The sequence below is a fragment of the Siphateles boraxobius genome, unplaced genomic scaffold (assembly GCF_051911475.1).
Source record: "Siphateles boraxobius isolate OS27281-9 unplaced genomic scaffold, OSU_SipBor_1 12, whole genome shotgun sequence".
Classification (NCBI taxonomy): domain Eukaryota; kingdom Metazoa; phylum Chordata; class Actinopteri; order Cypriniformes; family Leuciscidae; genus Siphateles; species Siphateles boraxobius.
The window spans coordinates 27066947-27081307 of NW_027508722.1; the positions used below are offsets into that span (position 1 = coordinate 27066947).

At 36.7% G+C, this 14361-nt stretch overlaps 1 protein-coding gene across 3 annotated transcripts; it reads left to right on the plus strand.

The window, feature by feature from the left end:
- The first annotated feature begins 455 nt into the window (after nucleotides 1-455).
- Nucleotides 456-14160, plus strand: rhbdl2 (rhomboid, veinlet-like 2 (Drosophila)). 3 transcript variants are annotated; one of them, XM_077217136.1, is made up of 8 exons: nucleotides 456-536; nucleotides 1288-1510; nucleotides 2395-2543; nucleotides 11705-11817; nucleotides 12028-12128; nucleotides 12223-12283; nucleotides 12390-12451; nucleotides 12650-14160. In XM_077217136.1, the coding sequence occupies exons 2-8, from the start codon at nucleotides 1292-1294 to the stop codon at nucleotides 12830-12832; spliced, it is 888 nt and encodes a 295-aa protein (XP_077073251.1). In that variant the 5' UTR covers nucleotides 456-536; nucleotides 1288-1291; the 3' UTR covers nucleotides 12833-14160. The 3 variants fall into 3 exon arrangements, with proteins under 3 accessions (XP_077073251.1, XP_077073242.1, XP_077073261.1); XM_077217127.1 differs by having other exon boundaries at nucleotides 506-887; XM_077217146.1 differs by having other exon boundaries at nucleotides 510-592.
- Nucleotides 14161-14361: the final 201 nt, after the last annotated feature.

Genomic DNA, 14361 nt, shown 5'->3' on the forward strand with positions numbered 1-14361 from the left:
GAATGCTTTGAAGTTCATGAAAGATTCTTGAAAAAACGTAACATGGTTTCCACAGCACAACTGTTAATATTGAAAAGTGTTTCTTGTGTTCCGAATCAGCATATTAGAATGATTTTTGAATGGCCATGTGACACTGAAGACTTGAGTAATGATAGGCCTACTGAAGCTTTGCCACCAAAGCTATAAAATACATTTTAAAATGTATGAAAGAAAACCATAAAAAAAATGTTTTCCGCAGAAGAAGGGATCTTATACAGGTTTTAAAACGAGTATGAGCAGATTTTTAATTTTTCTGAATTATCTCGAAGAAACTTAAATGTAGATTGTACAGGAAATTGCGACATCTAGTGCTCATAAAGGATGCTACCATTCTCTTTGAATGAGTATTATGTATTTTCAAAAATTGTCTATTTATGGTTGGTTAATTGTCAGTGTTTAGAATATATCGTTTTTTGCGTGCATTGTCATTTGGACGAAACGTTAAAACAATTAATTGCATCACGTGACTTCAGGTGTGGCGGTTTGCGGAAGCTCAGGTAAAGAGTCTACTCTACTTTGACGGGTCAGAGGTTGCTTTTTTTGCTCAACAAAAGTAAGCAAAACGATCCTGCACTGTTGACCTTTTAGTTAGGAACAAGAGGAAGGAAGACTGGAGCCGGAAAAGCTGCACGAAGCCTGTAATTATCGTCCAGGGAGAGCGTCTTGTAGTTCGTGGTGGTGACACAAATATTTTTGTTTATCTTACTATTTTTAAAACACAGACTTTATTACTTTATCATAATTTCAAGTAACCAACAACATTAATGAGCTCTGGTCGGCGCGCGCTCTTAGAGAAATCTCTTGTAGGCTACTCGCGTGAGAGGTAACTTAGTGGATCAGCAGAAAGGGTAAGTCGAGTTAATGTTTGCAAATGATCTATTCAAAAGAGTTTCGGGCATAAACACGACTTATAAAAACAGCCAATGTATTAATCACTCTTACAAGATTTATTTTTTTTCTAAAATGAAAAGTGTATAGCCTACCTCTTAAATATAATTCCATACAGGATGAGTTTGTTTATGCAGGAAGAGCCAATAACTCCGGAAGAGAGTTCTGAAAAAGCATGTGCATCTAAATAGCTTTGAAATACTTTTTCATTTTATTTAAATTTGCTTTGTTGCAATTGCAAAGATTAGCCTACTAAAAACGTTTCTGATAGCCTAGTGAAATAATTAAAAACTTTTATTTACTGGTTCATTGTCAGTTAGGCTAATCCAGAAAACGACCTTTCTGATTTGCATTTTTAAGAGAAATGGGCGATAATGACATAGAAGAGCAAGACACTTTTCCCGTGCAGAGGGATGAAGAAGGTGATAATCGAGCAAATCCGAAGAGGAGTCGTCGCAGGGTAGAAAAGATACATTCAAATGTTTCTAAATGGATGCTTCCCGAGGAGTTACGGGAGAAGTATTTGGAACGAGCGAACTGCTGTCCGCCACCAATCTTCATCATCCTCATCAGCTTAGCGGAGGTATGTTTTTTTTTTTTTTTACAAATCCTTTCTTTTTTTTTTAGCAAAACATCAACCTTTGCACCACTGCAATTTTATCTTTCTGGCTATCTGATAAATTGTACTGTTTCTATTTGCTCAAACAACATCTTGTACTAGTTAAAGTTTGCTTGTCTAAGATGGTCTCTCTCCCAGCCTGGCCAAGCTGGTCTTTCGCTGGTTTATCTGATCTATTGGCCAATCAGATAAAATAAAAAAAAACCTTTAAAACCAGCCAACAGACTCGCCTCTGTGACAGACACTGCAAATACTGTAAGACCAGAAAACAGTTTAGACTGGTTTAATAAATGAATTACCATTCATACTATATTAGTATACATGTTCATTCTTTATAAAAGCCTGCAGCCACCAGTACATTTATGAATGTTTTAGTTGGGATGTGTCACTATGAAAGAACTGAGATCCTTTTGAGCTTCACTTTCCACTTTTCCATTCCTGTATGGCAAATCTTAGCCAAAGTGTTTGAAAAGCCAGATTCATCCTTGTTTCCATGGACATTCCTTAAAATAGACCTAGTCACTGAAAATAAGTGTCTTGGAAATGAATAAACTTTTTGAGACCTTCCATTAGAAAGAGTCATTTTTCTAAATATAATACTTTTAAATAAAATTATGTATTTTTCTTTCTTTTTTTTTTACTTGCTATACTCTTTTTTTTTAAATAAAACAATGTCCCTAAATATGAGTTAAATACTGCTAAACCAACATCTTTCCTAGTGAAGGCCTTTTGAGACATTGACACGGGTTAATGTTTTTGACAGTGCTTTTTGGCAACTGACATAATGAAGTTATTGACATAATTGACTTTAGGGCTTGTCTCTCAAAACTCTTTTCAATCTTTGACAGTTAGGAGTGTTTATCTACTATGCGGTATGGAAGCCTCAGAAGCAGTGGATAACCCTGGGTACAGGGATCTGGGAGAGTCCTCTTACCTATAAGCCCGAACAACGTGAGGAAGCATGGCGGTTTCTCTCCTACATGTTTGTACATGCCGGGTAAGGGGATTTTGCTCCTTTTCTTCATTTTAAAATTACAATGAAAACTATTTATTTAGCCTCTTGTCAATCATCCTGAATGAATGAAATAAAAGTTAATTTTAGTGACGTTTATTAAACTCCTGTTCCACTGTGCTGGGCGGTATACCGGTTCATATCGTATACCGGTTTTTATTTTTGTTATGATATGAATTTTCAATATACTGCAATACCGGTGTACGTCGCTTTAACAACGATCAGAACGCGGGGAGGCGCGACACTGTTTGAGAGGGTCTGTTCACAGTTACACTGTGGTGAAGGCACAGCTGTATGTGTTAACTAAGCGTGACGGTGAAGATGGATAGGTTAAACTGTAATTGATAGAGCTGTCAAATTATATTGGTTCACAATATCAACATTCAAAGTCAAAACGCGGCACGGGTGTTTTTATATGAATGTATTTTTGAAGGGAACTGACAGTCTTTAGAAAAGTTTCGATGTTATTTTCATTTAATCTTTCTTTATTTTTCCTGATAAAGCAGCGTTTATGAGCTCTGCGCTGCTTTGGGAAACCGCTGTTCCTTACGCGCCTCCTGCTGGCACATCTTTGTAAACAGCATCATTTTGTGCACACCTGTATTAAAGATGAACTGAACTGAAATTTGAAAAAATGTGATATAACAGATTTTGTTGGATTTCAACATTCGACTACGTCACTGGCATGGTAGGCTACTCCGTTACCAACCAACACTAGCAGAGTTAGCTTCTCTGTACCCCCTGCCTTGTCAACAAAATTATTCTAGTCGTGATTTCTAGTGTTTAATCCTAGGTACGAGAGACAGATGTTGAAAACGTCAATGAGTACATGAAGCGTCTGATATCAAATGTTTTATTTAGCTACAAGTCCAACGCATACTAGAATCCTTGATATTCGGCTTAGTGGAAAAGATGTAACGTTAACGTTAGTTCACTGCACAGGATGGGAATGGAATCTTATTCATCCTTCCCAAATGCCCCCTCGCCCAAAGAGTGAACTGCCGGTACGCTGTTAACCTAAGCAGCCTTAGAAAGGGATATAAGTTAGCCTAGCCTAGCCCAGTCGCCAATTCGTAAAATATACTGTTACATACCAGCTACTTATAGGGCGCTCCAGCGTCTCAGCTCGGACATCCCTTAGAGATAGCATAGCCACCCTCAACACGTCTCTCTCACCGCACAGCATCCGAAATGAACGGTGCATAGAGATGCATTTTCGACCATCAATAAATGTTCCAGGTTGCCCTCTCTGCAACAGATCGACTCCGGTGCAGTGTCCATGCTCCGCCAGCGCCCGCGCCCACACCCGCACCAGTCACTTCCCCCAAACGATCCTGTACTGTATGTGGAGCCTGAAACTGGTCGTCCTCCATGTGGTGGTAGTCAGATACTACTGGCCTGTCCCTCACATGCTCAAATGCGTAACTCATGCCATTAAAACTACTGATTTTCGTGTGTGTATACAGGACCTGCAGCTGCTGCCTATATACCTTCGCAGGTCCTACCATGCCAGTGACGTCATCGAGATTGCCAGCGTAACAAACGCAATTTTTGTGCTGCTTAAAAAAAGCTATATTGATATTTTTAGTTAAAATTTTTAATGTAAATTACTTTTAATTGTCATAAACAACATGTTATCAACGTTGATTTTTTTCAGTTCAGTTCATCTTTAAAGGACACCTATTATGCCCCTTTTTACAAGATGAAATATTGGTCTCGGGTGTCCCCAGAATGTATTTGTGAAGTTTCAGCACAAAATACCCCACAATTAATTTATTACAACCATTTGAAAATGTCATTTTGGGGGCCTGTTTGAAAAAGAGCTGTTTTGGTGTGTACCACCTTAAATGTAAATAAGCTGCATATCCACGCCCAGCCTTTGGATGAGGGCGTAACTTGCATATCTATGGCAATGAACAGTCGGTAGAAGCAGAATGGCTGAGAGTGACAGACCCGCTGTTTTGTATGGCATTCAGCCGTACATGTTTGCACCGGAATAAGACCCAGATGATGAAGAGACTCCGGCAGAAGAAACACAAATGAGATTGACCAGGACGTCTCGGAATGGTTATTTGATACATGTACTTATACAGTTGTAATCGCGTCCCCAAACTGTGATAACGTTGGCACACTTTTTTGAAACTACAAACACAAATACTGTGATAACGTTTGCTAAGTACAAACGAAATTACATTTATGCGAGGGACATTTTGCGTCATGTTTACATTACTTGTCGTACAGGTGTTTATGTGGCAAATGTGAGAAGATGGCTACAGAACAAGAAAATATATGCTGCAGGGAGATAGAACAGGTATTAATTTATTTACATTTGTAATTGTTGCAAAAAATAATACGTGACATAAAACTGCCTGACACTATTTGTTGTATGGAAAGTTACAAGACGGATGAAACAGCAATTTTGATGTCTTGTCTTTACAGAAAACATGCACAGTTTTTAATTCAATATCTTTAAAAAAATATATTTATAAACGTGTGGTTACACACTATACAAACAAGGTTTAAATTATTACACAGACATCCTACGACGACGACAACAACTTTAGACGCATTTGTTGTTGAATTGGCTGACATCGACTGAAATGACTATTTGCTCAAAAATCATAAAATAAACTCTACTGGAGGTGACGTTGGATCGCGAACAGTAGGCAACGATCCACACTTGATGATTAACTTTGAAGCAAGACCTGCTTTGAATTGACCCTCGTTCACAAAACAGTCAGGTCAGAAAATGATTCGCGCAAACATAAATGTATTTTGGAAGTTTTTGGCGCCTTTCCTTTCTAAATAAAATCCATCCACTGCGTTTTCAGTGGCTCTGATGTCGGAAGTAAGTGAAAACTACTTTGAACAATTTTTTTTTTTTGCAGAATGTACAGAACAAGACAGGGAACAAACAACACTGTAAGACACTTCAATTTAGGTAAATACAGAGTTTGGATTTAATAAAAAAAAAAAAAAAAAAAAAAAAAGGAAGGAGCAAGGGTGAAGACAAGCATATAGCCGGTATACATGAAATGAATGGAAATACTAAAAAAGGGTTAGATAAATATTTTGATAAAGAGAGACATAAAGTTTCAGACTTTCTATTACGTTTTTGGAAGTATTTGAAGCTCTGAAACATTTGATTAAAATCGCATAAAAATATATTAAAGGAGGGCTTACATTTTTTCCATTTACAAGTATGGATATGATATTACCCATCAATAAAACAAAATTTACAACATCAATGAAGGGTAAGTTTAAATCACACTTAAAAAAGAGCACATCTTGTAGGGCTTTAGGAGGAATTGTCTCCATTTTTACTGACAGCCAGAGCCAGCTATGTATATCAAACCAAAATTTTGAAGTAATCTGACAATAAAAGAATAGGTGATCGAGTGTTTCAGGACCAGAAGAACAAAAGCCACAAGGTTCCACTTCAAAATGAAATTGTTTCTGCATAAAATCATTTACTGGGTAAACCTTAAACATAATTTTGTAATGAGTCTCCTTGACCTTCGGAGCAACTGGGTATGCCAAATAGCAGGTAAAAGCTTTATCCTTCACTGAGGTTTCAACATCTCCCAAAAAATAGCACTGATAATCACCAGTGATAATACGTTTGAGTTCTTTGTAAATAAGTTTGTTATTACACTTTCTGTCTAAGAGGTCTACATTATATATTTTTAAAGAGGGAAGGGATACTACAGGTCTAGATAAAGGATAAAAAAAAACTACTTTGGATTATTCTTAGCAATCCAGTGTGTATAGCATTGCATACCTTATCATAACCTTTAATTGTAATTCTAACTCTATATTTATTAATGAAATCATAATGAGACAAAAATATCCATTATCATCTAATAAATCATGAATAAAAATAATGCCTTTACTATACCAATCAGTTTTAAGCAGAGATTTCCTTTTAATAACTATAGCCCTATTGTTCCATAGAGTGGAGTTGTGAGGGGAGAAATTATGGGTAAATATCATTTTCCAAAAAAGCAATACTTGTTTAAGAAAATTTGATAACTTCAGAGGAATTTTACAGAGATCAAGATCACATCTCAACACAAATTCAAGGCCGCCAATATTATTAAAAATGTGATTGGGAATATGGTACCATATTGAATGTGACTTTGTTAAACACTCTTTCAGCCATTTTATCCTGAAAGTACCAAGAAGAGATTCAAAATCAATGGCTCTCTAACCTCCATGTTCATACTCTTTAACCATGTGGAATTTACGTAGATAATGTGTTTTATTTCTCCATATAAATTTAAATAAAATTGAATTCACTGATTTAACTACTTGTGGGGCAGTATACAAAGCATGCGATAAATAGATAAGTTTAGACATTCCCTCAATTTTAGTCAAGAGGATTCTACCCAATAAGGATAGGTCTCGAGATAACCAGTGATTTAGGGATTTCTTCATATTTTCTATCTTAGAATTAACATTTGAATGTTCTCTATTAACAACATTTTTGGTAATCATAACCCCAAGGTACTTAACTCCCTTTTCACTGGAATGCCCTCTGTATCTTCTAAATCACAATTATGAATAGCCATTAATTCACACTTTTTAAAGTTTAGGGTCAGACCTGATGCCTTTGAAAAGATATCAAGTTGACCAATAACTAATGGAAGCGCCTCTTTATTTTTAAGAAATAAAAGGGTGTCGTCTGCAAATTGGCTTATAGTAAAGGTTCTACCGAGAATGTCTATGCCTACATTGTCCTCCATTTTTTTTATAGATAAAGACATCAATTCGACTGCAAGATTAAAAAGTAATGGTGAAATAGGACATCCCTGACGGATTCCTCGTTTAATTTGAATTCTGGGTGATGAACCTAAGTTAAGGGAAACGCTACTGAAAATATCATTATAGAACATGGAGATCACTCTACAAAACATAGGACCAAAGCGAAACATTTCTAGTGATTTAAACAGAAAAGGGTGTTCAAGGGTATCAAATGCCTTGAAGAAGTCTAGAAATAGAAGTAAACTTGTCTGAGGAATTAAATAATTATAATCAAGCATATCATGGACTAATCTAATATGACTGTGAATACTTCTCCCTTTGATAAAAGCCGATTGTGTTTCACTGATAATTTCACCGATGCCTTTTTTAAGTCTATTTGCAAAAACATGAGAAAGCAATTTGAAATCATTACACAAAAGAGTTATTGGTCTCCAATTGTCTATAAATAATTTATCCTTGTTAGACTTTGGAACTAGAATAATTAAGCCATGCTTCATTGATGATGACAATTCACCTTTACCTGTAAACGTTTTTAGTGCTTCAAAAACTAAGATTCTTATTTCGGGCCAAAAATGTTTATATAGTTCTACTGTGATGCCATCAATACCTGGGGACTTTCCATTAGACATTTGTTTAATCGCAATGTCCAATTCTGAAATCTCAATGTCAGCTTCCATCATATTTCTAAAATTAGAGTCTATTATAGGAACTTTATCTTTTAAGTATGAAAAGAAAAAATCACATTCTCTTTTTGTAAATTTTGATTTATATAAATCCATATAGAAGGAATAGATGTAATCATCCATAGCTGTTTTCTCTTCACTTATACAGTTATTAATGCTTAGTTTATTAATGGTTTTTAAAGCTTGTTTATGTTTTTCTAAATTAAAGAAATATGAAGAATTTATTTCCTTTAGAGAAAAGGAAAAAGTGAAATAGCACTGTGATCTGTTAAAACTGAAGGAGAAATATCACAGTCAAATGAGGAAGAAAGAAGATTACTAGTGATCAACCAAAAATCCAAGCTAGAACGCTGAATGCGCCCTGAAAAAGACCCCAATGTAAATTGTTTTTTAAGTGGGTTCCTTACACGCCAAACATCAATGAGATCAAGAAACTGGGATATGTTATAGATTAGGGGGTTATAAGAAAAAGTGTTAAAAGGAATGGGATACCTATCCTGCCATTCATCTGGAACAGCGTTAAAATCCCCTCCAATAATAATTTTGTCCGTAAAATATGTGTTCTTCCAGTCATCAATTCTTGTAGCCATATTCTGAAAAAACAACTTATTTGCGGCCTTGTTAGTGTAACCATAGATGTTGATCAAGATGTAATTACATTCATTTACCTCAAGAACCACCATAATCCAGTGACCCTCGTTATCGCCTAAACTTGCAATCATTTTACTGTCCATTCGTTTAAACAAAAGGCGACCCCTGCTGAGTGGGAAGTTCCATGAGAAAAAAAACCCTCTCCACCCCATTGTGACTTCCAAAATCTCACATCTACATCAGTTGAATGAGTCTCTTGAAGAAAGAAACAATTGACTTTTACTTGCTCCTTACAAAAAAGAAAAAGTGCCTTACGTTTAACATTACACCTAATACCTCGAACATTTAAAGATAACAGAGAAAAAAAACATTAACTTGAATGAGAATAATAATAATAATAAAAATTAAATAAAAAATTACTTGCTTTCAAATATTGTACCTCTTGCACAGTTATAGTAACACATTTAAGGCCGATATAACGTATGATCTTAACATTAGTCCTGGACTACAATGAAAAAACGTTCAAGTAATAATTTTCAGTATTATCTTTGTATATAGAATTCTGAATGAAGTACCTGGTCCCCTACAATCGCATGATCTTTATCAAAGATGTTTACGTGCCTTGATATTCAGACACAGTCAGGCACATCACTGCGCTTAACGTGGATTAAGCTGTCACTCTCTGACCATTAATCACTGCGTATCCGTCGCGAAGGTATGCTTTCAAGTTTTTCTTTCTTGCCTCCTCAACTTTGGGCCATAGACGAGCATGATCCTCCCTGTCATCCTTACAGAAATCCTCCCTAAAGCGGATTTTTCTCTCCATGCAAACCGGTGCATTCTTTGACATCTTCCAAACCACGTCGCGTACAGTCCTCATGCCAAATTGAATGATAATTTGGCGATGTCTTGTGCCCTTCACTTTTTTTCCAAGACGATGAACTGTGTCCACTGTATTCTGTAGTTTTTCAGGAGAGTGGGGGACGATCTTTGAAAGAATATCAATCACGACACTTCTGGCATCCTTGTCTTCTCTTTCTGGAACCCCATTAAGCCTCAAACACCATCTGCGTTTATACCGGTCATGTTCCACGCATTTCTGTTTCAACATTTCGTTTTCCTTGTTTAAATGAGTCACCTGTGACTTCAACTTATCCACATCCTCCTTAACGCCTTTTACCACCGTCGTATTGGCATCCAGAGACTCTGTAATTTTAACAATTGCATCAGTGTTTTCCTTCAGTTGGAATTCAAAGGCGCGAATATATTCTGAATTCTCATCAAACTTACGACTGAGGCTTTGGATGGCGGCGTAAAGAACGCTAGTGGAAATCTCATCCTTCTCCTGCACTGCTTTCGCTCTTTTTGGCCCAGGACTTTTTATAGGGGTGTGAGGCATTGTCTGCTGTCGAGTTTCTTTAGCAGACGACACTTCAACCTCCATCACATCTGTTTCCTCCCTGACAACACCTGAATCTGTTGACACACAAGCATGTTCTCCAGTTTTCCCCGCCATATCACTTCAGCGAGTGCAACGTAGAAAGACAAGCGAAAAGTCTTACAAAAAACAAAAGTTCACACAAAAGTAGTAACAAAAAGCTTGAAAGCAAGTAAATGCAATACCCACAGACCAGGAATAAACGGCCTTATACACAAATATGTCAGAGCCTGTGTAAAGTTCGACTTGTCACTCTGCCATCTTGACACGCCCCCAACTACTATGAACATTATTACATCCCACAACCGAACAGTTATGTTTCTTAGGAGACATTTTCCACAAGGCAGCACAAATCGTCAGAACACTCGCTGTCGTTGAAACAATGGAGGATGGTGAACAGATCACGAGGGCGGGTTCTATGCCAAAACCACAGTGTCAATCAAACCACGTCAGTGGGGCTTGCTCAATTCCACGTCACACTGAGCCGATTCTTAGAACCGCTCGTTCTGAGACCGTGCTTATGATTTATTGAGATTGTAAAAAAAAACACTGGGTGGATTTGTATCATTCTAGGGTGGTTTTGCTCACATACTGCCAACACACATTTATGTTCAAACACCAGGTAAAAGTGAATTTTGCATAATAGGTGCCCTTTAATACTAGTGTGGATTTTTCTACAATTTACTCATGACAGTTAAATAGGGCATTCTAAGTCAATCTACTGCGGCATTTCCTCTCTCATTCTCAGTAGAAAATGTGGTTAACACCCAGTCGTGCTTGAAAAAATAAAATACCGTCATATACCGTGAAACCGGTATAATATTGAAAAATACTGTGATATGGATTTTTGGTCATACCGCCCAGCACTACTGTAGAATGACAAATCAAGCTGATTTCTATCAGACGTCTTGGTTATTACATCATTGCCTACCCTACCTTTAAATACCAATCTTATTCATAAACACCTTTTGTTATACTGGTTGAAAGTATAACAGTCTCTTCACATCCTGATGACAATCAATAATAGATAATTTACAAATAGGTCTATCTTCTGGGAAAGTCTCAGAACCAAAAAATGTTTGTCGAATCATTGCATTTGGTCCGAATGCAATATAGGATGTCCTATCTGCTCATCAACATGTATTTCCATACATCCGCGCACTCTGCTTGCGCAGACATCACACGCTATGCAGAGTTGTAAACAGACAGCCACCAAGCGATGCAAACAAACAGCAGCCACCTTTTACAATTCCTCCTGAACCAAAACAACGAGCTTGTGCTGCGTTCACGCCATGTGATTATGGCAACCTGTGATGTTCTACTTGCGTCCTTGGAATTTTGCGTTTCTATGTCAACACTACCAATGTTGAAATGAATCTGCAGCAGTCAGGTGGTACAAGTCAGGGCTCTTTAAGTTGTTTACCTTCATTATTATGGTAAAGGTATGTGCTTTGAAACATGAGGTAATTTAACGCCGTCTCTCGTCTTGTGATGGTTTGCAGACTCTGCTCTGGCTTTGAGCTTTCATGTGTTTTGGAGGAGGCGTGGCTTTGGACAGCGCTCTAAAGGGAGGGTGGGATCTTATGCTTTCAAAGCTAGCTTGCTATTGCTTGCCTCTCTGAAATTGCCTACCCTACCTTTAATATATATGACCATGTTTCCTCAATTAGGGTGGAGCATATCATGGGAAACCTTTTAATGCAGCTTCTTCTTGGAATTCCCTTGGAGCTGGTGCATAAGGGCTTTGAAGTGGGCATGGTCTATATGGCTGGAGTCCTTGCAGGTAGGTTTGTGTATTTCAGTAGTTCTTATTGGCACAATAAGAACATGTTAACATTCAAAACTTTTGGACATTGACTCATTAATGAGAATATACTGAATAGATACAATATGGTTTTAGCTGAAAAAGATTTGACTGTTTTTTTAATTTTGCTGTTGATCCAAATCTTCATATTCTCATGGAATATGTGTCTGTGTATTAATCCTCTTTCAGGCTCTCTCGCCAGCTCCATCTTTGATCCTCTCAGTGCTCTTGTGGGGGCTTCAGGTGGTGTTTATGCCCTCATGGGAGGTTACTTCATGAATGCTGTGGTGGTGAGTAACTTTACAGTAATATTTGATGGTTTTTTTTTATAGAAAATACTATACTCAAGTACCCAAATCAAAAACTTTTTTTTTTTTCCTATAGAATTTCAGGGAGATGATTCCACTTGTTGGAGTGTTTCGCATTCTGGTAATTGTTCTGATTGGTGCGTCCATTTTCACTTTTCACTCTACTATTGGTATCTTTTTTGACATCTACTATAAGTGTTTGGACCTATTGATATGAAAATGTTTTTGTTTTGTTTTTGTCAGTTGGAACAGATGTGGGATTTGCTATTTACAGAAGGTTCATTGTCCATGACACTGCCATGAAGGTGAGACATTTTTAAGACCATAGCAGAATCATAAACCAGGTATTTAAACCAGAATACCTAATACTCAACTAGAATGATTTAGACTACAAGCTTAATAAATAGGACTTGCCACAAGAATTCACTCTGAATATAGTTTTCACACTTCATTATATGATAACATACTAGAAAAGGTCCTTCATACTTTCCTTTTTTTGTTAGGTCTCTTTTGTGGCCCATATTGGTGGTGGTGTAGCAGGCATGACCATTGGTTATGTTTTTTTCACCAACTACGATAAAGCGCTCCTCAAGGACCCACGCTTCTGGATGTGCATTGTGGGATACATCGCCTTCTTCTTGTTTGCTGTCATTTTCAACATCTTCCTGTCCCCAGCACCTGCGTGAGGATGATGGTTGAAGTCATGCATCAGTTCACAATGGACAATCATGGCTTTTTAAAAGAAGCAAGTCTCAGGTCGATATAACTGTCAGAAAGACTCTTAAGGTCGTATGCTAATACACTACATACAATCTAAAGTAAATGAATGCCATTTTTAAGAAAGATTTTACATCCAAATATTCCCTATTTTGGTTTTGCTTAAACACCTCAAGTAATTTAGTTACTCAGGAACATTTAAAATTTACATTTTGAATCCTTTTTTTGTGAGACCATTATTTTGTATTCACAAAATTATTGAGCCCTCTACCTGCTGGCCTACAAACTGATGTCATGACTAAACAAACAGCTCAATTTAAATGATTTGAAGGGAGCCAAAAAGGAGCTTTGTGGTCAAAAAGAATAAACTTGCCGTGTACTTTTTTTTTAAATTTTACTTTTAAAAATATAGATATATTTCTAATTTCTTAGACTCAGAATATTGGAAGTGTCTTTATAATACTGTAGAGGGGCAGCACTGATCAGTATGTGGACAGACCTCAACCTTAGGTCACAACAATGTAGTTTAAATGTGGTATTACATAAGTTATTGACCTAATCAATAGGAAATTGTGTCAATTCAGTGCTAATGACATGTATCTACAGTTACATTAATGATTATCATATTTTGTTTCAAGGGTTTAGGTTGGAAATGTGTTTTTAAAAATAAAATAAAATGTTCGAACATTCATACAAGTTCTAATTGTTCAAACAAATATTAATTGTATTCACTTGCTTTACATGTAATTGTTTTATGTACTGGTTCATTCTTTGTTTTATGTACTGGTTCATTCTTTGGTTTGTGTTTAGAGTAAATGTTGTACCATGCTGAATACCTTAAGCTAAAGTGAGTTCACACCTGAAAGCACCTCAAAACAAATGTCCTCTGACCCTCTGTCCCCTCTGTTCTAATGAGCTGATGGTAGTTCTCCAAAACAGATAATTGATTGCCAGCCAATATGGATACAGTGTTCTTGCCAGTCTAAACAGATCATTCCAGGTATTTTCAGTTCACAAAAATCAATTTTCATTTGTCTGATCTACTTTGATATTCATGGCACTTCAGTGTTCACTGAAGTCCTTCAAACAGTGTGTTTGCTGCAAACAAGGCTTGTTAAAAGGACTGATACAGACCCCTATTCATTTTGTTCTTCTTAATTTAACAAATAAACTCCAGGAACATGGCATAAAGTAGTTCACTGATCGTTCAAGCATGCTTTCATTAATTGATCCTTTTATATACTTATTCTAGTCCTCACACTTGTGCTATAATAAACTGAATATCTGCCGTTTTCAATGCATGTTTCTGAAAATATCTTACCTGATGTGACCTGTAAGGCCTCAGTGCATTTGAGGATGTGAAGATGTTGCTTTGAGGCTGATTTTCCACTCTTTTGACAAATTACATCAATTAGGTACATTTGACTAGCAGAACTTTCCAGTACAAACCAGAATTTGGCTTGTGAATCAAATCAATGTACAACGGACTCATTCCTGG